At 57.6% G+C, this 26,689-nt stretch overlaps 1 protein-coding gene across 1 annotated transcript in view; it reads left to right on the top strand.

Moving 5' to 3' along the window:
• The window catches only part of MYO9B (myosin IXB), a 75,828-nt gene that overhangs the window by 47,588 nt on the left and 1,551 nt on the right, over nt 1-26,689 (top strand). The window contains exons 12-40 of the mRNA XM_044921969.1: nt 1,465-1,606; nt 1,914-2,118; nt 2,675-2,753; nt 5,306-5,419; nt 7,215-7,254; nt 8,372-8,494; nt 9,993-10,073; nt 11,257-11,367; nt 12,630-12,752; nt 13,879-14,028; nt 14,113-14,279; nt 14,983-15,900; nt 16,592-16,664; nt 16,778-16,902; nt 18,464-18,597; nt 18,822-19,009; nt 20,219-20,317; nt 20,430-20,603; nt 20,706-20,747; nt 20,911-21,022; nt 22,094-22,167; nt 22,642-22,834; nt 22,913-23,041; nt 23,289-23,394; nt 23,592-23,723; nt 24,616-24,739; nt 25,166-25,213; nt 25,564-25,710; nt 26,556-26,679. Coding sequence (XP_044777904.1) covers nt 1,465-1,606; nt 1,914-2,118; nt 2,675-2,753; nt 5,306-5,419; nt 7,215-7,254; nt 8,372-8,494; nt 9,993-10,073; nt 11,257-11,367; nt 12,630-12,752; nt 13,879-14,028; nt 14,113-14,279; nt 14,983-15,900; nt 16,592-16,664; nt 16,778-16,902; nt 18,464-18,597; nt 18,822-19,009; nt 20,219-20,317; nt 20,430-20,603; nt 20,706-20,747; nt 20,911-21,022; nt 22,094-22,167; nt 22,642-22,834; nt 22,913-23,041; nt 23,289-23,394; nt 23,592-23,723; nt 24,616-24,739; nt 25,166-25,213; nt 25,564-25,710; nt 26,556-26,679 — 4,277 coding nt within the window. The remainder of the gene's footprint in view (nt 1-1,464; nt 1,607-1,913; nt 2,119-2,674; nt 2,754-5,305; nt 5,420-7,214; nt 7,255-8,371; nt 8,495-9,992; nt 10,074-11,256; nt 11,368-12,629; nt 12,753-13,878; nt 14,029-14,112; nt 14,280-14,982; nt 15,901-16,591; nt 16,665-16,777; nt 16,903-18,463; nt 18,598-18,821; nt 19,010-20,218; nt 20,318-20,429; nt 20,604-20,705; nt 20,748-20,910; nt 21,023-22,093; nt 22,168-22,641; nt 22,835-22,912; nt 23,042-23,288; nt 23,395-23,591; nt 23,724-24,615; nt 24,740-25,165; nt 25,214-25,563; nt 25,711-26,555; nt 26,680-26,689) is intronic.

The following is a 26,689-nucleotide window of genomic DNA, read 5'->3' as shown; positions in this document are numbered from 1 at the left end:
ATTTATTTATTTGAGAGAGAGAGAGAGAAAGCACATGAGAGGGGGGAGGGTCAGAGGGAGAAGCAGACTCCCTGCCGAGCAGGGAGCCCGATGCGGGACTCGATCCCGGGACTCCGGGATCATGACCTGAGCCGAAGGCAGTCGCTTAACCAACTGAGCCACCCAGGTGCCCCCAGGCAGCTTTAAACAACAAATGTATTCTCTCATGGTCCTGGAGGCCAGATTTGCAAAATCAGTATCACTGGGCTGAAATCTAGGCGTGGGCAGGGCTGCACTCCCTCCAGAGGCTTTAGGGGGTGGTCCTTCTTCGCCTCTTCCAGCTCCTGGGGGCCCCCAGCATTCTGTGGCTTGTGGCTGCGTCACCCCAGTCTCTGCCTCTGTGGTTACATCACCATCTCTTCTATCTCTGTCTCATCTCCTCTTCTCATAAAGATTCCAATCCACTGGATGAATGCCTCCCCAATGACCTCATCTTAACTAATTACATTCGTAAAGACCTGAATCAGGTCACTCTCATAGGTTCTCAGGGTTAGGACGTGGACACATCTTCCTATCAACAACTTTTTATCAGCCCCTTGTCTGTGTCAGAAGTCCCTGTGGGGCTGGGTTGAATCAGGCTCATCTCCTGCCTCAGACCCAGGCCCCACCTGAGCCAGGGGACAGACACATCCATTCATAGCTGGGATCCAGGTAGAGAATGTTGAGATAAGAGAACAGGCAGGCTGCCAGGAAGGGCTAAACCATCACTCCCAGGAAACCCAGAGCTGGATCCAGAGGAGGAATGTGAGGCAGGGCCAGGCTGAGCAGGGTTGTATCTGTCTTTGTTTAAAATCTTGCTATTTTTGTTCATCGTGGATTTTTTTTTTTTGCATTCATCTGGATTTTCTAAAATAGTGCGTTAAAATGGCATTTATCCCAACGACTGAGTGAGCAGGTTCCTCACTCCACACCCTTTCCCAGCCCTGGAAACAGTGTGCTTGGTAGCTACAGATTCTCCCCCTCCACCAGCCCATCCCTGTTAGTCTGTGGAGCCTGGCGTTGGGCATCACAGGCGCATTTCTCTGCCTATGTTTGCGGTGAGGCAGGGCGTGCCAAAGCCAACTGCAGCATTTCCTTCCTGGGAGGCAGAAATAGCCAGGTACAACGGGGCTCTTCTGCCCTCGCCCCCCTCCCTGCTCCGTCCTCATCTCCCAGCCCCTTTCTGTAACAGAGGAACAAGGGCAGGACCCCCCCCCACCATGACACAGCGTCCAGATACACAACAGATCTGAGACCAGAAGTCCCCCCATCCTGGGATTATTCCCGGGAGCTGCCCAAAGTGGGCCCAGTTCCCAGTGTTGCCTGTGCCAAATGTTTGCCTTGACCACGAAGGCCCGGGCCTCATCCACCAAGGGCTTGCACCCAGATGCAGAGCGAGTGGTCGCCGCTGTTCCTGCAGCTAAAAGTTCCAAATTCTCTTCCCAGCTTTCCCCATGCCACGAGCCAGACCCTGCTGGCCAAGTTCAAACAGCAGCACGAAGACAACAGGTACTTCCTTGGCACCCCCGTCATGGAGCCAGCGTTCATCATTCAGCACTTCGCAGGGAAGGTGAAATACCAGATCAAGGTACGTGTCTGTCCATTGCCATCATCAGTCAAGGGTGGGAGGCAGGAAAGGGACAGGGTGGATGCCCCGGAGGCTCCTTACCTCTGGCGTCTGCTCGGTCCATCTCCTTTATTGATGGTGCGCAGCGAGGTTCTGGGGGCCCTCAGACCCAGCCCTAAGTCCTTGGCTCTTACTGTCAAAGGCCCCAGGGACAGGACCCACCTCTGTTGTTGAGATGGGTCCCACCCCACCAGCAGCCCTTCCCAGGCTGGCTCCCAGGACCTTGGCAGTCACTGGTGAGTGACCACGCACCTCCTTCCCCCACCAGGACTTCAGGGAAAAGAACATGGACTACATGCGGCCCGACATCGTGGCCCTCCTGCGGGGCAGTGACAGCTCCTATGTGCGGGAGCTCATCGGCATGGATCCCGTGGCCGTGTTCCGCTGGGCGGTGCTCCGGGCCGCCATCCGGGCTATGGCTGTGCTCCGGGAGGCTGGGCGTCTGAGGGCCGAGAGGGCCGAGAAGGCTGCAGGTATGGGGCCCACCTGTCGCCGTCGAGAGGGGGATACTCAGTCCATTTTAAAACGTGCAGCTCTGTGGTCTTTAGCACATTCACTGTATCGCGTGACCACCAAGTTCTGTTGCTCCAGAACTTGGATCATCCCAAACAGAATTTCTGTACCAGGGTATATAATTCACTCTCCTCGTCCTCACAAGGCAGAAAGGCACGTTCCTGTCTTTCCATAAGGACAACCTGAGGCCTAGAATGGCTGAGTGACTCCCGCAAGGTTGGCTCTAGGTACCAGCCATGGAGCTCCATTTCACAAAGGGCCTTGATTAAAAGCAGAACCAGGAGAATAAAGCTTTTATGAGAAGTAGGCATAAATAGTGTTGCTTAGGAGGGAGGATCAAACCCTTCACGGTTCCCAGCTCTGCCCAAATTTGAGTGTCAGACTGTTTTGTCTTTTTTTTTTTTTTTTTTTTAATGAGTTCAAGTCAGGATGGAAGCCTCTGTGGCCAAGACAAAGGCCTTCCAGGCCCCAGGCAGCCCCCGCCTCCAACTCCCATCCGCTCTATGTCTGCAGCAGGTACGGACAGCCCGGGCGTCCACGGTCTCCTGGGAGAGCTGCAGAGAGGAACCAGCACCCCATCAGAAAAACTGTACCGGTGAGCGAGACCTTGATTTGTCCAAACCAAAGCTGGTACACAGCAGAATTGTTTAAAACAATGCCAGAAACCCTCCACCCTCCACCTAGGTTGGGGTTGACCTGAATAAGGAACCCAGCAGCCACTTGAATCAAAAGGACCCAGAAACAAACGGCATCTGGCTGCCTCTTTTCTGCACACAGAGTCAGGCCTCGATGCAGCATCTGCATTAGGGAGATGTTGGACGGCTCACTTTACAAAGGATTCTTTTCATGGCCGGCTGTGGCCATTGGCGAGTGGGGCCAGGGAGCCACTGACTGGTTGCACCGAGCAACAGGCTTGATTTAAGAGCACTTCCTCCTTTAGTCAGGCCGGGGTGGCCCAAACGCACATAGGCTGAGTTCCTTCATTTGCTATCAGAAACACCATATGCCTCGTTGCACACAAGATGATGAGGTATTTTGTGGCCACCTAGCAATGACTAAGGGCCTTCCACATACCCCAGTTTGCACTGAGTATAACAGTGAGCAGCATGCGCTCCCAGGAAGGTGGGGTAAAAAAGGCCACACTGGACAGACCTCCAAGGGAATGACAAAGCCAGAGGAAGGACACTTCTGATATCTTGAGAGAGCCAGGCAGGCTGTATTGAAAAGAGACCAGCTGAGCCAGGCAAGGCAGGCAGGGCGTGCTAGCAGTCGGGGAGGCACATGCAAAGGTCCTGTGGCAGCCAAGTTCCCAGCTTCTTGATACTCCAGATTCCCAAGAAGCAAGTTAGTCAATATTTAAACTTGAAAAGGTCATTTTATTTTTGAGTCCTTCATAGTAAAAAGTTCTTCAAGAGATTCATAAACATGTATGTATCGAGGTAGAGCTAGCACCTAGGTAAGTGACCAAAGTGATTTGTCTGAAAGCACTGTGTGTTGTTTTCCTGGAATCCGCTTTTTCACCCAAAAGGGGGCAAGAGAAAAAGAGTGCATCTCTTTGTTTGTGTGTTCCCTGTCCCCCTCCCCCAAAGACTGAATGTAGCCCCTGACCCACATTTGCTAAAGGGATGCCAGTCTCCCCAGGGCCTGGCCCCGAGGCTGCGGGTCCCACTCCAGGAGCGTGTTTAGTTTATACAGATTCTCCCTTTCAGCTGCTCAATGCTAGATTTCTCATTTGACGGCTCTGAGGAGTTCGATATTAACGCTTTTGAGGACATCATTGCTTTCTATGAAAGCAAGAAGTAAGTAGAAGCAAGGGCCTTCGAACCCAAGACCAGGGAGGTACATCAAGAGGAGCTGCTGTCCCCAGGCGCTCAGCGTGGTGTCCAGGGCCAGGAGTGGGAGTCAGCAGGCCGGGGAACCCTGGGGCCTGCTAGGGACACTCTAGCCAGATTTGGCTGGGTTAGGGGGCGTGGGCTGAGGCCACGGGCCTTGTCCAGAGCTCTGGCCGCTGCGCTGACCGCTCAGGGTATGGAGGTGAAATGTGACCCCTCTGTTGTCTTTGCTCTGTGCCTCCCTGGAGGGCGAGGGAGCAGAGGTAAGTGTGGCTGTCCAGGCCCTCGGGCATGGTGCATGGAACACAGACAAGGGGCTGCCGATCGGGGTCTTTCCAGGCCAACTGCCCAGAGCTTAAACATGTACTTGAAATAACTGGAATGAGGGATTTTTTAAAAGAAATGAACATACCAGAACCTCCCGACTCACCCTGCAGTCACTGCTGCCTCGTTTCTAGAAGTCCCATAAGGACATTTGTCATCTAGACATCCTTCATGAATAGTCCCTTCCAGAGCATCTGATTTTCATCTCTGATCCATTCTTGTTCTCACGCATTGGTGCCAAAGTTCGGGCCTAGGACGTATGCTCAGCCCTGAACCCGCGGTGATCGAACAAAAGGAAGTGAAGGAGATTGAATTCTTTGGGGCAAAGCCCTCCTTCAACTAGGGTTCCCCACCCTCAGCGCTGGGCCGGGTTCCCCCTCTGTGGTGGGACCGTCCCCGGCCCTGTAGGGGTTGAGCAGCATCCTGGCCTCAATCCACCAGATGCCAGCAGCACCCCCCACCCAGTCATGACGACGACGAATGTCTCCAGACATCGCCTGGAGGGTAGCATCGCCCCCGGTGGAGGGCCACAGTGTGAGTTCCCATCATTCCTCCTGAGGCCTTTCTTGAAGCCGACAAGGAGTTTGACATGTGGCCCCAGAATCAACCAGAAAAACTGATGAGCTGCATCCCACAGGCACCCTCTGGTCTCTTTTCAGTAGCCCTCGATGCTTGTTACAGATTCCAGAAGGCTGTTCTAGAGGAGGCCTTTTTCAGTGATCTGAGATGCTGGGTTGCAAAACCAGGCCTGAAACAGGCCTGGCCCTCCCAGAGCAGGGGGAGCCTCCATGGGGTGGCTGGCCACTCTTGGCTGAACCCCCTTCTCGGTGCAGGCGGGAGAGAGACAGTGGTGTGCAGACTCCCCAGCTGCATGTTTCGGTTCCAGTGGCCTGGGGATGGTCCCGACCGTGCTGGGGACCCCAAGGTGGCGGGCCTGCTGCTCTAACTCAGTCTTCTCCCTGTCACTGCACCCCCCCCACCCTCCCCTCAGCGATTTGCATGATCAAATCATCAAGACCATCAAAGGATTGCCCTGGCAGGGTGAGGACCCCCGTAGGCTTCTCCAGTCCCTCAGTCGGCTCCAGAAACCCCGCACCTTCATCCCGTGAGTCCCCCCCCAGGCCGTGGCGCCCCCCCCCCCCCCCCCCCCACCAAGTCCACCACCCCCCGCCCCCCCCCCGCCCCCCTGGCTCCCAGGACCCCGGCCTGCGGGCTTCCCGTCATGCTGAATTGGCCGCTGCAAACGTGCTGTCTTGTGGTTCCATTCTTACACCAGCCTCTGCTAACTGGTCCTCATAACACTCCTGCCCCAGCGTCTGCCCCATGACCCAAATCCCTGCCAGCTCCCCAGTGCCCCGCGCAGCTTCGCAGGAACGCTCCTCCCACAAAGCATCTCTTTTTCCGTCCCCAAACATGCAGAGCAAGGCTTGCTTTCCCCCGCCCCTTGCCCCTTGCCCCTATGAGCTTATAAAGAAGCTGTAGGAAGGAGGGTGTCTGATTTCACACACATCCACAGCCCTGCTTTGTTTGGACGACAGTGCGAATGTGGGCGGGAGGGCCCAGAAGCCATACACACCAGGTTTGGACCTGGTCTCGCTCTCACTCACTTGCCACGTGGCCTGAGGTGCTCTGAGCTTTCGGCCTCTGTCTGCAAAGCAAGAGTGATGACTTGCATGTAGCACCAGGCGGGTAGCAGCCTCAGCCAATGGGGCGCCACTCAGAGCTTGTGCCCACAAGAGAAGCAGTTTTCAAATTGATTTTTATTATGCCTTATTCTATCTCATGTGAATTAAGATGGAACATGATACATATAGAACCTCACAACCAAGCATCTTGCTGATTTGTGGGACACCATTTCCTCAGCTGTTTTGTTTTTTTTTCAAGATTTTATTTATTTATTTAAGAGAAAACACGAGAGGGGTAGAGGAAGAGAATCCAAGCAGACTCACCGCTGAGTGCAGAGCCCGACATGGGGCTTGATTTCACAGCCCATGAGATCATGACCTGAGCCGAAACCAAGGGTTGGTCGCTTAACAGATTGAGCCACCCGGGTGCCTTTCTTCAGCTGGTTTTAAAAATGAGCCAAGCTGCAAGTTTGTTTTTTTTTTAAGATTTTATTTATTTATTTGACAGAGCACAAGCAGGGGGGAGCGGCAGAGGGAGAGGGAGAAGCAGACTCCACGCTGAGCAGGGATCCTGACATGGGGCTCCATCCCAGGACCCTGGGATCATGACCTGAGCCAAAGGCAACCAATTAACTGACTATGCCACCCGGGCGCCCCCAAGCTGCAAGCTTAAAAAAATTTTTTGTTTGCCTGCAAGATTCCATAAAGTGTCAGAATGAGGACCATACCCCTCTCCCTTGCCCAAAAGATTGGCTTTGTCTTTTCTTTGGCCCCAGTGTGGGCAGAGCCCCCCGCGGCCTGCCAGGGGGTCCTGAAGCGGCTCTATGGGCCTACTTGACATTTCCCAACGTGTAGAGAATAGAGCCAGGACACCTGGTAGGCGCCAGAATGGTGCTGGGTCCCCCCGAGCTCCACGAGAGGCAGTCCACTGGCATTTTTTGAGACCTGTCAGCTCCGCTGTGGCTGGCCCCACACAGACGCACGTTCTGCCCGGCTGATGACCCGCGGCCCCAAGCCAGATGCACCTGCCCCCTTGGGGGCGGCTGCTGGCGCAGTGAAGCTCCTGCACAGTCGCAGAAGCGCCCCACGCATGCACCGGGTGGGCCCACCAGGGCCTCGGAGAGGCGGCACGGTGGCCTCGTTGCACTTGTGGGCCCTGACTCTGCTTTCTCTGCTCTCGCTCCTTGTAACCCGCGAGGCGCGGCTTGCTCAACTAACCCGGATCCAGACACTGTGTTCCTTCTGTTCACAAAACCATTTTTAATATTTTGACAGGAAAAGTAAAGGTATCAAACAAAAGCAGCTCATTCCAAAGGTAAACATTCGCGACACGGCCCAAGGCCACCTTGCTTTTTGCCTGTCTTGAGAGCGCCTGACTCAACTCCCTTTCTGGAAAATAGGGGGCGGGGTGGGGGGAGGGAGGTACTTTTAACATCTCCAGCTTTTTAGTTCCTTCCTCTTCCCGCCATCGCCCCCTGCCCCCCATCCCCCTCCAAAAATAATTTCCCTGATGGAAATGATTTGGAGCAGTCTTGGGGTTTCCCAGAAGCCAGGCATGTGATGGGGTTATTTGCACAAGCATGTTGACGGGAGCTCCCAGGAGGAACCTAAGAAGAGGTGGGAAAGCAGGCCAGGGCAGAGGGAGGACTGAGCAAGGAGGTGGACCCGGCCTGTTCCCATGGGAGCCTCGGAGTGTGATCCGCACCAAAGAGCTTTTCCCGCCCAGAGGCAATGGGACCCTTCTGTCCTCCCCCCACTTTGGGGATCTTTAGCTACCAGCCACCTCCGGAGGGCAGAACGGGATGCAGCACCTCCCAGGCGTTTCGGGGAGAGGAGGCCCTTCAGCCAGGGAAGTCCCACCAGGAAGGGGGCAACCGTGCGTGGTCAATAGCCGAGACCCCAGTAACTGGCCTCCGGTAAAGTGCACCCAGCCTCTGTCTAGTCTCCACATACAGTGTGCAGACGGATTATGAAAGGTGCAAAAGGGAGAAAAACCTCCCAGTCTGGCCAAGAGACAGGACAGCGCTAGTTCCTATTGTGAGCTGATACTAAGGGTTGGCAAACGTGGGGGATCCTCTGGAGAAGCTCATGCGGAAGTGCCAGGGGCTTGGCACCCCTGGAGAAGTCATGTCCAGGAGGAAGGTGGCCCTCTGGAGCTCTCGGCTTCCGGCCCATCGGGCTGCAAAAGAGGCCGTAATCAGTCCTCCTGGAGCTGGTGCCATGTGCGAGGCGCAGCGCAGACTCAGCCCTGGAGCCACCCCTGCCTCCTGCCAAGCCCACCACCCCCTGCCCTCCAGCAGCACTGTCCCGAGACTGATCCTAAGAGCTGCCACCCCCAGGAGCATAGTTCTGGCTCCAGGGCCTCTATGATGCCTCCCGGTGCCCATTGGGCCCCCCAGGAGGGCAGGCCAGACCCCATGTGTCTGTCCTAGAACCTGCTGGACTCCAAGTCCCTGAAGCTCATCATCAGCATGACTCTTCACGATCGCACCACCAAGTCCCTGCTGCACCTCCACAAGAAAAAGAAGCCGCCTAGCATCAGCGCCCAGTTCCAGGTAGGCAGCCCAGAGAGGCCGGGGGTGGGGGGTGGGCGAACTCAGCCTGATGCTCTTGTGACCTGGCCATAGCAAACCCAACAAATGGTTATTCTAGTGCTTCCTGCCCTCGGCATTGTTTGACATTTGGGGCTGACTCGTCCTCCATGGCGGGGGCCATCTGGGGTGTTATGGGACACATGGTAGCATCCTCCGGGGGTGACAACCGAAAATGTCTCCAGACATTGCCACATGCTCTGGTGGGTGGGGCAAAATCACCCCTGTTGTGAACCATTGAGTTAAAATAATGTGAGCCCATGAAGGTGACCACTGAACTGTGTTGTGAGGTCATGTTTCCCTTTTTTTCCCTGGCTGCCAGGAAGCTCAGAGGTACTTTTTTTAAGGGGTCCAAAAGGCTGCTGCTGACCCTTACTTGCCATTACCTTTTTTCCCTTTCCCCTTTTCCTCAGTCTGAGTCTTTTGTGCCCACCTTGACTTTTTTTTGTAATCCCCTCACCTGGGAGCTCCTGTAAATCCTTTTTGGTTTTGTTTGTTTGTTTGTATGTTTTTAAAAGATTTTATTTAGGGGGCGCCTGGGTGGCTCAGTCGGTTAAGCGGCTGCCTTCGGCTCAGGTCATGATCCCAAGGTCCTGGGATCGAGCCCCGCATCGGGCTCCCTGCTCAGCGGGAAGCCTGCTTCTCCCTCTCCCACTCCCCTACTTGTGTTCCCTCTCTCCTGTCTCTCTCTCTGTCAGATAAATAAATAAAATCTTTAAAAAAAAAAAAAAAGATTTTATTTATTGGGGCGCCTGGGTGGCCCAGTCGTTAAGTGTCTGCCTTCGGCTCAGGTCATGATCCCAGGAGATCGAGCCCCGCATCGGGCTCCCTGCTCGATGGGAAGCCTGCTTCTCCCTTTCCCACTCCCCCTTCTTGTGTTCCCTCTTTCTCTCTGTCTCTCTTTGTCAAATAAATAAAATCTTTAAAAAAAAAAAAAAGATTTTATTTATTTATTTGACAGAGAGATAGCACAAGTAGGCAGAGAGGCAGGGAGAGTGGGAAGCAGGCTCCACGCCAAGCAGGGAGCCCGATGCGGGGCTCAATCCCAGGACCCTGGGATCATGACCTGAGCCGAAGGCAGACGCTTAACCAACTGAGCCACCCAGGCGCCCCCTGCAAATCCTTTTTGTAAACAGCAGGCCGAAGACCAAAATCACAGCATCTGTGCTTCTTTCTGAGGCTGACCGGCATTTTAAATCCCCAGAAGGAGTTTATCTGGCCCCACCAACCCTCCCCCAACAGTCCCACTGAGACAAAGAGCTGGGAGACCCTGGGAAGAGGACAGCCGTTAACTCTGGGGACCCTATGGCTCTCTTTGGGGCTCCCAGGGGTACTGCAGCCTCTAGTCAGAATGTCCAGCTACGGCTTCCCATGTCCTGTATCAGTGCTGATGCCAGCGAGTGACCTGGGTCCCCTCCCACTGAGCAGCTTGCCAGCTTAAGACCTCTCCCTCTTTCCCCAGACATCCCTTAACAAGCTCTTGGAGGCACTGGGGAAGGCGGAGCCTTTCTTTATCCGCTGCATCCGCTCCAATGCCGAGAAGGTGAGTAGCTCCCATGTCTTGGGGAGGTGAAGGCCAAGGTCTCTCAAGGAACCAAGTGTTCACACAGGTTCCAGGAACCAGAAATGGCCAGCCTGAGGTGGAGGGGGTTTCGCAGGAAGCAGTGAGGGCAGCCAGGTGGCCCGCCAAGAGCAAGGACATCATCTGGAACGTAGCGAAGCCCTAGGAGGGACAGGTCAAACATGCTCTTCAGTACATCTCCAAATCGGCCAGTGCAGAAAATGTGCCAGAAGGGAGGGGCTGAGGTCATATGGCAGAAGCAGAGAGCCTGCTGTTCGTTTGATCTGAAAATTTCTGGGAAGACTCATGGAGCACCAGTGGGGGCCCCAGTGGGGGCTCAGCCCTCCCTGCCAGGTTTCCTTTGCCCCATGGGTCCATTGGCCATTCTCTCCCCTTGGGGACTTTGCTAGAACCGTTAGGATCTGGGCCTACCCCCTTTGCCTCTACTCTTCCCATTTCCCTTTCTCCTGCTCCTGGGATGCTCTGTCAACATCCAGAGCCCAGCTTCTCCCTACCAGGTTCTGTGGCTTCTCTCCTCCTGGGCAAGGACCTGGAGTCCTCCTTTGGGCCTTCACCTGGCTGTTACCTGCCCATTCCTTCCTCAGGACTCAGTCCAGGGTCCCCTCACCTGTTGGACCTTCCCAGGGGGCCCTGGCAGTATCCGCCCCATTCACATATGCACCTGGCTTCCACCTCCAGACCTTATATTCTTCTCTTGGCTGAATCCCTAGTATTTACCCCAGGGCCTGGCACAGGGTATGAGCTCAGCACCGGTTTTGATTGGAGCTCTTCAGAACTAACTCTTTGCAGCACATCATCTTAAATTAACCAGCAAGAAATGGCACGTGTGTCCCAGACACCAGGGAATAGAGCAGAGCAGATGCCAGCTTTTCCAGAAGAGATAAATACCTTAAGCACCACTGCTGAGCAGCCCTACCTCTTTAATCCAAAAAGAATGTCTGGAGCAAGGAAATATGGATCCTCCGGGTGGCCACAGCTGCCGTGCTGGGGACAGTCCCGACCAGCTGGGGCCCGCCTGTGCTCCCCGACCCTGCCTGTGTCCGGAATCCTACAGGACCTTGTCCCATAGCTCCCCATCCCCGGCTGCTGACGCTTTGCTGTCCAGCAGCAGGCACGTGTCCTGACCGCCCTCACCCCGTTTCAGAAAGAGCTGTGTTTCGACGACGAGCTGGTGCTGCAGCAGCTGCGCTACACGGGCATGCTGGAGACAGTGCGGATCCGGAGGTCGGGCTACAGCGCCAAGTACACGTTCCAGGTAGGCGGCACGCGCGTGGCTGTCGTGACGGGGCAGGGGCCCAGCCACCTCCTGCTGTCAGAGCGAGCGCTTCTCTGGAACACGAACCCAGGGGGTCACTTGATGCCAAGGCTTCTCCACCCCGGCACTGTTGGCATTTATACCAGATTATTCTCTGTCATCGGGGGGGGGGTTGCCGGGAGCAAGTGTCCTCAGAAGAGGTGGCTGGGCCCAGGCCAAGCCTAGAAGGATACAGAGGTGTCAAGCCAAGCTGGGAAGAGGGAGTTACATGAGCAGATCCCCACACAGCTCTGCCCTCTGTTGAGCATCTTCCGTGACAGATGCTTTTATACCCATCTCTTCTATTCCTCCAACCAGCAGCAAGAAGTTCTGGCTCCCTGGGGTTTTTAGAAACGCAAAGGATCTTTGGTGACCTCAAATTAGTGAAGACCAAGCTGCTAGAGCAGTTTCTCAATGGCAGCACCATTGACCCTGGGGCCACCTGGTCATTCTTTTGGTGGGGGCCGCCTTGTGCATTATGGGACGTTGAGCAGCATCCCTGGTCTCGATGCCAGGAGCACCCAGCCCTCCCAAGTTGGGAGAACCCTGGATGTGTCTGGACATCACCCCACGTCCCCGGTGGTAAACCAGCCTGGCCTGAGAACCTCTGGCTCATGCCATGAGCTGGCATCCCCGGTGTGAGCACGGGAGTCAGCACTGGGCCTGAAGCCAGAGGTGGTGGCACCTTGTCCCCAATCCAGCTGTACCCATATGGCCTCGGGAACACAGCTTCATCATGGCATGCCTCCCTTTTTCTCATCCACAGAATGGAAATAGCATCTCTCTGAGCCTATATAAATAGGAAAAGCAGAATCACAGAAATGGGAGGAAATGCCAGTGTATTTTACTAATGCTTCGTTCTTAAAAATTTGACCTGTTTACTTAAAAGCTGTGTATCCCCAGCTCTGATTCAGCTCTCTAATGAGCCAGAGACCGTGAGCCCCCCAAAGGCAGCCCTGTTTCCTGGCCACCCCGCAACAATGCCAGCCCTGGGAGGAGGCCCTTAAGAGCCACTCCCCCAGTGACTGAAGACCCAGTGCTCTGTGTGTGTGGTGGTCTTTCTGAAGCTTGAAGCTGTTTCAGAGAGTCTGAGATTCTAGCTTTGTCAGTAGTACCATTCCAGCTTTGGAAACTTGGCTCGACTAGGGAATCACTGGAGCGCCATATCCTTGCTGGTGGCAGAAACACTCAGAGATTCTCTTCTCTTGGCCAAAATCACACAGGATTTCACAGAACAGTTCCAGGTGCTGCTGCCCAAGAACACCCAGCCCTGCAGGGAGGTCATTTCTGCCCTGTTGGAAAAGATGGACGTGGACAAGAGGAACTACCAGATCGGGAAGACCAAGGTCAGGGCTTCCGCCCCTCGGGGGCCACAAACCCGCACCCCACCTCCCGCCACACATAGGGTCCTCCCATGGCCCGAAGTCCCGGGCCACATGCTGAGAGACAAGGGGCTCTGCTGAGAAAGTGTCTTTCTTGGGGCCCAGCACATTCTTTCTTCCCAGAAGGCAAAGGGGTGCATCTAAGGGGCGGGTCTCGGGCGTCACTCCCGTTTCCCACATCCTCACACATGGCCTAGGGTTCCTGCCGCATGTTCAGGAGCCAGTTGCTAGCTTTTAGTGTCTGGCAGAAGGCTTCTTTCCCTGGTGTTCCTTTTGGACACCGTCTATCAGCTAGCTCTAGGTACGTGCTGGTTGCTTCTTACTATTGGGGCACCAGCCACTGTCCTCGTCTAACGAGGGCTAAGGGCAGCTCCCGTTAGGGCTTCATCTGATGTGAAAAGTCCCTTCACCCTTCTCCAACAAGGTAATCCTCTAGTTACCACGTGACCCAGCAATTCCGTTCGTGGGTATGGACCCAAAAGAACTGGAAACGAGGTGTTTAAACAGATCCTTATATGCGCATGTCCATAGCGACACTAGTCATGATAGGCAGAAGGTAGAAGCAGCCCATGCGGTCCATCAGCTGATGAATGGATTCCAAAACTGTGGGCCATTCGTACGATGAATTACTATACGGCCCTGCTACACGCTATGACATGGGTGAACCTTGAAAGCACGATGAGTAAGAGAAGCCGGACACAAAAGCCTGCATAGTGTGTGATCCCGTGTATATGAGGCTTCCAGAACAGGCAAATCCATAGAAAGCAGATCACAGTTACCAGGGGCTGGAGGGAGAGAGGGGAGGGGGAGTGGAGTGACTGCTCACGGGGATGGGGTCTCTCTTCGGGGTGATGGAAATGTTCTGGAGCTCGATGGTAGTGATGTTTGCACAATGTTGTGAATGTACCAAGTGCCCCTGATTTGTTTGCGTTAACGATGGTTAACTTCACGTTACGAGAATTCTCTCAATATATTCCAAAAAAACTCCCCTTGGTCAGGTCAGTCAGCATACCAGCTCTGTCTCACGCACTTACGGGGCACAGGGATTCTGGGGGCTGCGCTGACCCCTCCTGTGCCCACGCCCCACCAGGTTTTCCTGAAGGAGACAGAGCGCCAAGCCCTGCAGGAGACGCTGCACCGGGAGGTCGTGCGGAAGATCCTGCTCCTGCAGAGCTGGTTCCGGATGGTGCTGGAACGCCGGCACTTTCTGCAGATGAGGCAGGCAGCCATCACCATCCAGGTACCGCGGGGACCCTGCAGGGCCAGGGACAGGGGCAGCCGGGGTCACACATGCCCAGGCCCTGAACGCTCACTCCACCCCCAGGCCTGCTGGCGGTCCTACCGCGTCCGACGGGCCCTGGAGAGGACACAGGCCGCTGTGTACCTCCAGGCCGCGTGGAGGGGCTACCGGCAACGGGTGGCCTACCAGCGCCGTAGACAGAGCATCATCCGCCTGCAGAGCCTCTGCCGGGGTCACCTTCAGCGCAAGAGGTGAGCAGAGCAAGGCCCCACCTCCCATCCCTCCCCCAACCCCCCGCCCCCTGGCCCAGCCCCAAACATCCCACTCACCCGAGAGCTACCTGAGATACCTCCTGGCCAGGGGAGCCCCCAGGACATCATTCTAGATGCAGGGAAGCTGGGAGGGGCTGTCAAAAATATGGCCGTCCGGGCACACGCAGCCCCAGAGAGATGCTCCAGGGCTGGTGGGCACCACCTGTAGACGAAGACACTGTTGGCGGGACTTGGTCTCTGCCAGGGACCCCCCTCACTGTACCCACCTACCCTGGGCCCATTGATGAAACACCTGGCTTCAGAGGTGGAGGGTTCAGGTTGTGAAGACCAGCCCATGGTGGGTTCCCCTCACCGCATGCTTATATATGAAGCTCAAGCATCCACCCAGCCAGGGACCCCAAAGGAATTCAGGGTTTTTTGACAGATCCCTCTCACAACAGGGAGACCCAGGGCAGAGGTGGCCGTGACAATAAGGGTCCACCTCCTGTATCTCCCTTTCCTAGCTCAGGCGTTTCTGCCTTTCCAGAAGCATCTCTGAGGGCCAGGGTTACCCCACTTGGCAGGGGCAAAGCCTGGCCGCCAGCCTGTGGGTGGCACGGGAGTCCCTGACGCCTTGGGTGGATTCTGGAGATGGCGCGCACTTTTATTTCTGAACCCAGCCCCTTTACTCTTCTCACACCAGCTTCAGCCGGATGGTCGCAGAGAAGCAGAAGGCTGGAGAGGAGAGGGAAGCCCAGCAAGCCCTGAGGGTGGAAACGGCAGAGGGCGGGCCAGGCCAGGCGGCCGAACAGGAGCAGATGCCCAGGCAGGACCCAGAACCATCGGAGGATAGGGAGCATTTGGCGTTGGAACCCGAGGTGTGGCCAAGCGAGGAGGAGCCCCTGGCAGAGAGCTCCCAACCAGAGAAGGAGGTCCCCAGCCCAGAGAAGGCTCTCCCACCCCAGAAAAATGCAGCTGAAAGTCACGAGAAAGTGCCCAGCAGCCGGGAGAAGCGTGAGTCACGGCGGCAGAGAGGGCTGGAGCACGTGAAGCTCCAAAACAAACACATACAGTCCTGTAAGGAAGAGATGGCCCTCAGAGAACCTTCTGGAAGGACTGTGCTAGAGCACGAGGAGAGCCTCCCCGAAGACAGAAAGGAGACCAGAGAAGATGAAACCCCTTCAGACGCGGGGACAGAGACAGAGAATGCTTCTAAGAAGCAGCCTGAGGAGCCACTGCAGGGGGCGCCAGCCAGCCAGCTCTCTGGAGAAACCCTGAAGATGCTGCAGGGCGGGGAGCCAGCGCCTGGCCACGTGGAACGGCCAACCAGCCTAGCCTTGGACAGTAGGGTCAGTGTGCCCGCCCCCAGCACCAGCCCCGAGCCTCCCAAGGACAAGAGCAAGCTGGGGGGCGACCCGAGGGCACAGGACAGGTCTGAGAGTCCGGGAGGCTCCACCCAGATCCAGCGGTACCGGGACGCAGACTCTGAGCGGCTGGCCAGCGCTGTGGAGCTGTGGCGGGGCAGGAAACTGATGGCCGCCAGTTCGAGCGCCATGCTGAGCCAGTCCCTGGACCTCAGCGAGCGGCACAGGGCCGTGGGGGCCGCTCTCACGCCCACAGAGTAAGCCCCGGGCCCTCCCTTGTCTGAACACCGTGGCTGCCAGGCTGGGTTGGGCGGAGGCCTGGCAGCAGGCCCCGGGCGGTGCCACGTGTCCCAGAAACGTGTGAGTGGCTCTGTACCTGCCTGAGAGCCAAGGCCAGGTGTGTGGGAGCCCCTAGGAAGGAGGGGCAGGGGAACGTGAAGATTTGGCATCTGCCAGGAGCCACGGAGCCTGGGGCCAGCTGGGATCCTGAGTCCTCTTCCTGCCCCATAATGAGCTATGTTCACATAGAAATCCCCTGGCTTTGTGGGAGGCAGCCTCTCGGGGCAACGTCCCACTTCCCAGTCTGCCTGGGTCTCCGTGTCCTCATCAGAGAATAGGGTGATTACCTTCACCCAGGAACTGAAGAAGGGGCTCAGCTCTTGACCGACTCTACCTGACCCTTAGTTAGCTACATACCGGTGACCCCGAGTCCCCAGCCCCTCCTCCCAGAGGCCTGCTTGGCCAGAGGGACGAAGAGCTGGAAGAAGGTGCAAGGCCTTCTGCCAGGCCGGGCTTTCTTGGCCTGGCACGCCAACACCTGTGGCCGGCTCGTTCTCTGGGGTGCGCTGACCCATGCACCGTGGAGTGTGGACCACCTTCCCTGCTCTCCACCCACTTAACTCCTAACTCGCCCTTGTAAATAAAAGCCACGTTTCTGTGATCTCGCAGGGAGAGACGCATTTCCTTGTCCACGAGCGACGTCTCCAAGCTCCTCCCGTCCCCATCCCAGACCAAGATGCAGGTAAAGCTTCAGGCTGCAGCTCCCACCCTGGCTGCCCCAGCTCTGCCCAAAATGCAGCTTTCCCTCCAGCGAGTCCCACCTGCCTTTGCTTACCCAGCCCTGTTCCCTTGTAGCCTTCTTTAGAAACCGTGGACGGGGAGCCCAGCACCAAGAAGCCGGCCGTTCAGAAGAAGAAGTCAGGCGACACGTCTGTCAGCTCAGATTCCGGGCTGTCCCCAGGCCACCAGGCCGACTCTAAGTAAGTGTGAGCTTTGGAGGTGGCTCAGGTCACCACCAGAGGATGCCCAGGGGCCCTGCCAGGGGCCCCCCGTCTCAGGGCAGTCTGGTCTCCTAGACTGATGGCATTTACGAAGCACAGTCGGGCAGGTGTTTACCCAGTCTAGGATGAGCAGTCCCTCACGGCGCCCAGGTTGTGACCTCACGTGCCGGTGGGGCCGCATGCCGGCGTCTTGATTCCCACTGCAGCCTAGAGCCAATCTGGGTCACCTCCTCTGGGTCCACAGGTAGATGGTTTCCGTTTGACTTTTTATGGCATCAGAACCAGCTCCCGGCTCCCCCTACCTCCGCGACCCCTCCCGGGTCCGTGGATAGAAGAAACTGGGCCAAAGCTCTGGGTCTAGAAAACCCCTGCAGAAGTGCTCCAGATGGTTCCATCGCAGAGCACAGAGGATGAGCCATGGGACGGGGGGCTTTGATCCTAACACAGGGACAGGAGGCTGAGGAAGGTCCAGAACAGGCTTGCAGAGTGCTCGCTGCTGCAGGGACATTCCACCCCCAAAACGAAGCACTCAAAGCAGGGGCTTCCAACAACTGGAATTCACTTCTCACAGTCCTGGCGGCCAGGAGTCTGAAATCAGGGTGTTGGTAGGGCGCCCCTCCCACCCCGGAAGGCTCTAGGGAAGGGCACTCCTTGCCTCTTCCAGTTCCTGGGGGCTCCGGGCACCCTCGGCTTGTGGCTGCATCACCCTCGTCCCCATCTGCATCTTCACATGACCTTCCTCTTTCCTCTGTGTTCTCTCTTTCTCTCTCATAAGGATGTTGGTCCCTGGATGTAAGGCCCACCTGGGTAATCCAAGATGACCTCATCTTGAGGCTGCTGTAACAAAACCACCACAGACTAAGTGGCTTAAACTCTGTAGACATATCTTCTGGGGGCTGGAAGTTCAAGGTCAAGGCACCAGCAGATGCAGTATGTGGTGGGGGTCACTTCCTGGTTCACGGATGGTGTCTTTTCCCTGGGGCGCCACGTGGCAGGCAGGGCAAGGGGGCTCCCCCCATGACCTAATCACCCCCCTAATACCATCCCATGGGGGGGTACGACTTCAGCATACAAATTTGAGGGGAGACATTCATTCAGAGCATGACGCATAGTACTTAGTCACATCTGCAAAGATCCTTTTCCCAAATAACATCACACTCACAGGTCCTGAGCATGAGCACACAGACACATCATTTGGGGGGCCCACCATTCGGTGCCTGATTGGGCATTCGTTCCTTCTGATTTTCTTTCCTAAAACTCAGGCCCATAAACACAACGTAAGGGGGCAGAGGGTAGTTTTATTTCTTTTTTTTTTCATATGAAAATGGGGTCACGCTGTGATGTCTGCTCTGCGTCTTGTTTTTTCACCTGACTCCCCTGTCAGTTCCCACAAATCAATTTCATTTTTAGTAGCATCTCTTTCCGTGGATAACCAAGCAAAGGGTGATTTTTCTCTTTATAGTAAGATGACCTTTCCTTCAGACTTGTTTCCATTGTCGCTTCCTGAGGCTTAAATGAACCCCCTTACTTTCTCCTGCAGATCCACTTTTAAAAGACTTTTCTTGCATAAGAATAAGGATAAAAAATCCAGCCTGGAGGGGGTAGAGGAAACGGAGAACACAGCGCCAGGGCTCACCGTGCTGGAAGCTGCCACCACCAAAAAAAATCTAGAAGGTTGGTCGCTGGCAGCCTCAGAGATGGAGGGCAGAGCTGCCAGGGTCCCCGGGGATGTGTGCGGGGCACAGAGCTTCAGGGCTGGTCCCAGATACCGCCCCCCAACCCCAGGGTGCTTTCTGACTGCAGACCCCAGCTTGCAACAGGGCAGGGTCCTGGTTCTCTGCGTGTGGGACCCTGCCTCCCCCAGACCCCACCTCACCAGCTGCTTCTTCTCCCTCCAGCCTCCAGCCACCAGCACCGCCACCCAGCAGGTGAGAAGCACGCCAAGGAGCCAGGAGGCAAAGGGAAGAAGAACCGAAACCTCAAGATCGGCAAAATCACAGTGTCGGAGAAGTGGCGAGAATCAGTGTTCCGCAAGATCACCAATGCCAACGAGCTCAAGTACCTGGATGAGTTCCTGCTCAACAAGGTGGATCGTCGTCGAGGGGCAACTACGGAGTTGGGGGGACATGCAGGGTCAGGCCAGGGCCTCCCCAGAAGGGTTGTCACCACCACCCAGGGGCACAGTTCCAACACAGAACGTTCCAGAAACCAGACGCTTATTCCCAAACTTCACTGCAAAATTCCACCTGGCCTCACGGGAGAACATTTGTAGAATACGTTCATGTTGCTCACCGTGGATGTTTACATTTCATGTGAAAAGGCGGTGGGTCTTGGGGCGCCTGGCTGGCTCGTCGGTAGAGCACATGACTCTTGATCTCAGGGTCATGAGTTCAAGTCCTTTGTTGGGCATACAGCTTACTTAAAAAAAAAAAAAAAGGCAGTGGGTCTGATTACAGGGCCTGCCCAGAACTTGTGGAACAGTGTTACATCTGGACTGCCTGATTCTGGGACACTCCTGTCCCAAGGGCCTCAGGCAAGGGGTTGTGGCCTGGCCCAGCGTCCTCTCCTGCACCTAGTGCGTGCAGCTTGGGCACCAGGCAGATGCATTTGATCCGGCAGTACCTGCCCAGGACGTTCAGAATCTGCTGCTTGAAGACACTTTGTGTGTTGTCTCCCAGCACCCCTGGGGATGATTGCCCCACTTTCTCTCACACTGGAGGAAACGGAAGTGCCTGGAGCCAGGTGGGCGCTAGACACACCTGCATCCCACTGGGTGACTCGCTGTGGCTCAGCCCTGACCATGAACTTATTTTGTTTAGAATACACTTTTACAAAACGCATTGGGTCTCAGGGCAGATGCTGACTGAGCACTTAGTGTATACAGCGGAGGTGAATCGGTCACCATGGCATGCATTTGGGGCATGGCTCAGGGTTAAGCGCCTGTGTGTGGTGGCAGGAGGGGCCCCAGGGATGATTGTGTCCCAGGGGACCGTTGGCTACATCTGCAGACATTTTTGGCTGTCATGACTGGGGAGTGTTACTGGCAACTGGTGGGTGGGGGCCAGGGGTGCTGTTCAACACCCCTAGTGTGATCCAGTCCCAAATGTTGGGTATTTAGTTTAAACCTGGGCTGAAGGGATTGGAAAGACCAGGATTAGCCAGAGGGCCTGGATTTTTTTTTCCTGGGATCCCAGAGGAGCCAGGGAAGGACTTGGGACAGACCAGAGCAGCAAGCAGCCAGATGCCAAGTCTCGGAGGTAACTCCAAGTCAGGGCATCTCTCTCTCCTTCTCCAGATAAACGACCTGCGTTCTCAGAAGACTCCCATCGAGAGCTTATTCATCGAAGCCACCGAGAAGTTCAGGAGCAACCTCAAAACCATGTACTCTGTCCCCGTAAGTGCAGTCCCCAGCCCTGGGGAGGGCCCCTGTGGGGACCCCCCATGCCCTCTCCAGGGCGCCCCTCCAATCTGTCTGTCCCACGAGGGTCATGCCTGCATCCCCGCAGAATGGGAAGATCCACGTCGGCTACAAGGACCTGATGGAGAACTACCAGATTGTCGTGAACAACCTGGCGGCCGAGCGAGGGGAAAAGGACACCAACCTGGTCCTCAACCTTTTCCAGTCACTGCTCGACGAGTTCACCCGCGGGCACACCAAGAATGACTTCGAGCCGCCCAAGGTTGGTGGTGCCGCTTCAGGGACCACCAGTGGGGGGGTGGGCGGGGGGAGGCGGAGGTGCCCCGAGGGCCCTCACAGACCTCGCCTGTGCGCTCCCTCACAGCAGAGCAAAGCTCAGAAGAAGAAGCGGAAGCAGGATCGCGCTGTGAGTATTTGCGCGTGCGCGTGTGGGAGCGTGTTTTCCCGCCCAGCCCTAGGGAGCCCTGCTCGTGAACGTGAACCTCGGCCCGTTCAGGCTGGGCAGCCTCGCGGTGAGAGTGCGGGGGGGTGTGCCCTGGCCGCTCAGCGCCCTCCCCCCGGCCCCCCAGGTCCAGCAGCACAATGGGCACGTGTTCGTCAGCTACCAGGTGAGCATCCCGCAGTCGTGTGAGCAGTGCCTCTCCTACATCTGGCTCATGGACAAGGCCCTGCTCTGCAGCGGTGAGTGCTCCTGGCCCTCCCACCATGCCCCCTGATGCTCCATGACACTGCCTCCTCCCCCACCACGTCCCCAACCCCTCAGTGTGCACCAGGGCCTCCACTCGAGCCACAGGGTGGATCTTTCTGGAACACTGCCCTGGCCACGCCTCACCCACTCAGTCCTCCCATTGTCACCCTGGGGCAGATGCCGATTCTCAGCCGGCCCCGAGGACCCCCCACCACCTCTGCCGCCTGCCCTCCACATGCCCACCTCGGCAGGTTACCCCATGTCCTCCCTCCCAGCTTACGTGCACACTGTTCCTGCTGCCTGATCTGCCAACGCCTCCCTAGACCCCCGGAGTCCCTCCCCCATGGAGCAGGCAAGGCCAGTCTGCCCCAGAGGAACCCTGGGACACAGACGCAGCCCGGGCCCACCCAGCGGGCAGGAGGGTCTGGCCCTGGGCGCGGTCAGTCAGGTCTCTGGCGGTTGTGTGTCCCTGCCACGATCGGCCGGGCCTGTCTCTCTTCCGCCCAGGATGTGCTGTCTCTTCAGTCCCTGTGTATCCCCACCGTGTCCATCACAAATACTCGGGCACTTGTCACTGCCCTGAGACAAGGACACTGGATGCCCCCTCCTTTTTGGTCTCAGCTAGCTTTCTCTCTCAAGCATGACCCCCCAAACCCCTGTTCCTGTCCCATTGGCCAGACTCAGGCCACTGACGGTCACCAGCTGTGAACGTCTACCCACATGGCTTCCTTGCCTGGGAATTGGGGTAGAAATTCATATGTCTCAAGTTTAGAAGCCCATTGGTGGAGGGGCACTTGGGTGGCTCAGTCGTTAAGCGTCTGCCTTCGGCTCAGGTCATGATTCCAGGGTCCTGGGATCGGGGCCCACATCGGGCTCCCTGCTCCGCGGGAGGCCTGCTTCTCCCTCTCCCGCTCCCGCTGCTTGTGTTCCTGCTCTCGCTGTCTCTCTCTCTCTCTGTCAAATAAATAAATAAATAAAATCTTAAAAAAAAAAAAATAGAAGCCGGTTGGTGGGAACCTGGGGCCCTTGTGCACCATCTGTGACACCCCCCCATGACCTCCTAGTGTGCAAGATGACCTGCCACAAGAAGTGTGTACACAAGATTCAGACCTATTGTTCCTACACATGCGGGAGCAAGGTGAGCACCCCCCCGGGGCCCGGAACTTTCCAGAAGACCTGGGGGAGGCCATCCCAAGCGATGGGGAGGAGAGGGTGTCCTTGGTGCGAGGCCAAGGTTGGGTGTCAGGTAGGAGCAGGGAGCCGACAAGAGGGCCTGGTCCAGAGCAGAGCACCCCCCAGTTCTGTCATCAGAGCCCCTTGAGGTCCCCCGAGGCAGGGCTGGGCTTATGTGTGCATCTCAGACCCCCCCAGCCCTGCTCCTCCCTTCTCCAGGTGGAGGGAAGCCTCCAGCTCTGCACAAGGGAGGCCAGGTCCCAAGTGCTGGGGCTGCAGCAGGAGCAGGACCAACTCCCCTGAGGGAGCTGTGGCTGCTCTCAGGCCTGAGGAAGCCCAGCGGCCAGCAAGCCCACCTCCCCAGCCGGGCGCCCCCAGCCGCCTGCAGGGAGGGAGGGAGCCCACACGGGAGGCCTGACCCCCACCTCTGGTGTTGCAGAGCGAGCCAGGTGCCGAGCCAGGCCACTTTGGCGTGTGCGTGGACAGCCTGACCAGTGACAAGGCCTCGGTGCCCATCGTGCTGGAGAAGCTTCTGGAACACGTGGAGATGCACGGCCTGTACACCGAGGGTCTCTACCGCAAGTCAGGCGCTGCCAACCGCACACGGGAGCTACGACAGGCACTGCAGACAGGTGGGTGTCGGGGGCGGGTGGGCACGTGGCGGGGGGTTCCTGCCTGCGCTCACCAGCCCCCGCCCGGCCTGCCCGCAGACCCCGCAGCCGTCAAGCTGGAGAACTTCCCCATCCATGCCATCACCGGAGTGCTCAAGCAGTGGCTTCGAGAGCTGCCTGAGCCCCTCATGACCTTCGCCCAGTACGGTGACTTCCTCCGAGCTGTGGGTGAGTCCCACCGCAGCAGCGGCAAGGGCAGGCGGGTGGCCACGGTCGGGGCTGGCACCACACACGGTGGCCAGGCGGGGAGGCATGGCTGAGGAACCTCAGGGCTCCAAGCAGCTGGCCTGGCGCAGGTGCACCCCTCCGTGGCCCTGCACCTTGCCACACACCCGTCCCAGCCCCCCCCGACCCCTGCCCCCGGGGACGTGTGAGGGCCAGGCCTACAGGGAGCTGATGCCCTGGGCTCCCCCAGAGCTGCCAGAGAAGCAGGAGCAGCTGGGCGCCATCTACGCCGTCCTGGAGCACCTGCCTGAGGCCAACCACAACTCGCTGGAGCGGCTCATCTTCCACCTTGTCAAGCAAGTGCCTGCCGTCTGCTCTCTGTGGGGTGGGGGGGGTCCCCATCAAGAGCCCCGCCGCGGTGTGCCCCAGGCCGGCCTTCTCTGGTGGTTCCACCCCTGTCTCACCTCCAGGCCCCTTCCCCGAGGCAACCGCAAGGCTCGGGCCTCGGGTCCGGGTGCTCCCTGGCCACCCCTAACTGCCGCTCCCCACGCAGGGTGGCCCTGCTTGAGGACGTGAACCGCATGTCGCCCAGCGCCCTGGCCATCATCTTCGCACCCTGCCTTCTGCGCTGCCCCGACAACTCGGACCCGCTGACCAGCATGAAGGACGTCCTCAAGGTCACCACGTGAGTGCTGGGCGCCAACCCCCCCCCGCCCGCCCCCCGCGTTACGTCTCCTCCAGCAGCTAGGGCATCCCTGCCAAGTGCTTTTGAGGCTGAAGAACGCAGAGGAAAGGAGAAAGCCTTCTCCGGTTGCAGGGCGAGGGGCAGATGGGGGGCCCAGCGTCCTGACATCCTTGGCCTCTGGTAGCAGCGAAAGCTGTCAGGAAAGAAGCAGCTGTCTGGGGGTCTCTTCTGCCCCCTGCACCGTCTTCAGAAGTTTTCAGAGTTCTTCAAATGAGCTCAAAAGTCGTCAGACGTCAGGGACTAAGAGGACACTGTTTAGGCTTCAAGCTATAAAAATAAGAACCTGTCACCTTAGGTGGTTTCTTGTGCGGCCCTGACACACCCGCGTAGCCACGTGGTGTTGACAGATTTTCTTCCAGCCTCTTCCGGCACTTTCTTTGCTCCCTTTTTTCTTGTGTGGTTGTGATGATGGAAAACCCTGAGTTGTGACTGCCTCTCTGTCAGGGCTGAGGGGCCTGCCCCCCATGCTTACCACTCACGGAGCTCCTGCGGGCCCCTAGGCTTCCGTGTTTGGCGGGGCAATCCCCGCCCTGCAGGGGGACTGGGAGGGGCTGGCTCACTTCTGTCCACGGTGCTGTGCTTCCTCCTTCAAACCGGGAGGCTTGTGGAGACGGGGCCTCAGGCTCAGAAAGGTGGAGTGAGCCTCACGAGGTCACACAGCACGCTGCCACGGAGATGGGAGCCACAGCCCATGGCTGCGTCTGTGGCCCTGTCTGGTCCCGGGCTCTCCGTCTCAGCCCCCAGGCCCCAGTCTCTGGCCAGTGCCCTCTGGACGCCAGACCCTGACGCTGGCCATCCTGCGGGCAGTCACACTGGGTCACCTTCTCCACAGCTGCGTGGAGATGCTCATCAAGGAACAGATGAGGAAGTACAAGGTGAAGATGGAGGAGATCAACCAGCTGGAAGCTGCGGAGAGCATTGCCTTCCGAAGGCTCTCCCTCCTGCGACAGAACACTGTGAGCAGGCGGGGTGGGAGTGGCCGGTGGGCAGGGCTTGGGGGCGGGGGAGGGGTCTCACCTTTCCACCCCTTGCACGCCCTTGGCCAGCCAAGGGTGCATGGTTGAGGGCCAGTTCCCCCACATCAGCTAAATGACCACCTTCCTCGCTCAGCCTCACGCCGAATGCCCCTCGAAGGGCAGCATGGGACCTGTCATCCACTCGGTGATGGTTCAGGTCATCCTTCTGTCCCTTCTACAGCGAAAAGTCCCCACCGCAGAAGTGGCCCTGCAGTGGGGGTGGGGACTTAGGGGGGCAGGTCCTGGGCTTCCACGGGAGGACCCTGTTCTTGTCCCTGCAGTCCGATGTGGCTCGGTGCCCGTGACCTGTGCCCATGTGGTGGTCATGGCCCCTGTATGGTCACCCTCTGTTCGTCTCTTCCCCAGCCATGGCCTCTCAAACTGGGGTTTTCGTCTCCCAAAGAGGGGGTCCTGGTATGTACACGTTCTGCAGGCCGCCCTGCATGTCTCCGGGTGTGGTGCATGCTGGGTTCCCCTTGTGCCCGTGGTCTCATAGGATAGACTGAACCTGTCCTAACCTTCTGGAAGTGCATGCTGGGGGAGGCCCACTGCCTGCTGACCACCTGCGCTGAGGATGACTAATCAGCCAAGCACCAGCCACTCGGTCCCCACATGATCCCTGGAGCAGCCTCACTAAGCCCACCCTTCCACATCAGAACTAACCTTTATCTCCCCGAGCTGTTCACAGCACCCTCTCCCCTCCCGGGAGCACCGGCCCCACCCTCCCAGAGGGGCCAGCCACACCTGCCGCTTCTCTGTCGTAGAACAAGAGCCCTAAGTCCCGGGCAAGCAGTGCTGGCGGCCCGGAGGAGCTGGGGGTGCTTCCAGAAGAGGAAGTCCCCAGCGGCGACGAGGACCGCGAGAAGGAGATCCTCATTGAGCGCATCCAGTGCATCAAGGAGGAGAAGCAAGTGTCTCTGTCCCCTTCCTGCCCTCGGCTCTGCCATCCGGCCCCCATCCCCAGGCCCCTCTGTGTAGCAGACCCGGCTGTTAGAGGAGGCTGACAGGCTAGGCCCATTCCCGTCGTCTGCTACCTATCTCATGGGGGGGCTGCTGTCCTCAAAGGCAGCCTAGGGCTCTGTTTAAACCCCCACTCGGCCCCCAGGAGCCATGGTGGTCCACAGGGGAAAATGGGGCAGCAGAGGGGTAATGCCCAAACTTTGTCTTCAAGATGGTTTTAGCTAGTGTGACCAATTAATCTGTCACCCAGTCAAGACGTGAGTGTGTAGGGACGCCACTAACATTATGCCAGGACAGGGGGTGCCTGGGTGCCTCAGTCAGTTAAGCGGCTGCCTTCGGCTCAGGTCATGATCCCACATCGGGCTCCCTGCTCTGCGGGGAGCCTGCCGCTCCCTCTGGCTGTGCTCTCTCTCTCTGTCAAATAATTTTTTTTTTTTTTATTATACCAGGAGGACAGGTGTGACCTGGGCCACTTGGCCTCCCTCGTCTTAGGAACAGGGTAGAGCACTCAGGCAGAGGGACCAACACTTGCAAAGGCCCTGAGGCAGGAGCCTGTCACTAGCTCAGTATAGGGCCAGGTGGATGGCTTCCCTCAGCAGCCTGACACCATCCTCCCCAGAGTGTCTCTGGGCCAGGTGTGATTTGGAGATGGGTGCTGGGGGTGCTGAGGGCAGGGACTCCCATCCAGGACCAGGAAGGCCTGTTCTGTACCCTGCTGGCCTGGCACTCTTGTTGGGTGGTCTTTCACCTTGGGAACAGCCTTGGACACCACAACCCCGTCCCCCCCCCCAGGGAGGACATCACCTACCGGCTGCCGGAGCTGGACCCTCGGGGCTCCGACGAGGAAAACCTGGACTCAGAAACGTCGGCCAGCACTGAGAGCCTGTTGGAAGAGCGGGCCGGGCGGGGGGCCTCAGAAGGTCAGTATTA

This window comes from Neomonachus schauinslandi, chromosome 1, assembly GCF_002201575.2.
Source record: "Neomonachus schauinslandi chromosome 1, ASM220157v2, whole genome shotgun sequence".
Classification (NCBI taxonomy): domain Eukaryota; kingdom Metazoa; phylum Chordata; class Mammalia; order Carnivora; family Phocidae; genus Neomonachus; species Neomonachus schauinslandi.
This window is presented reverse-complemented; position numbering and strand designations above follow the sequence as displayed.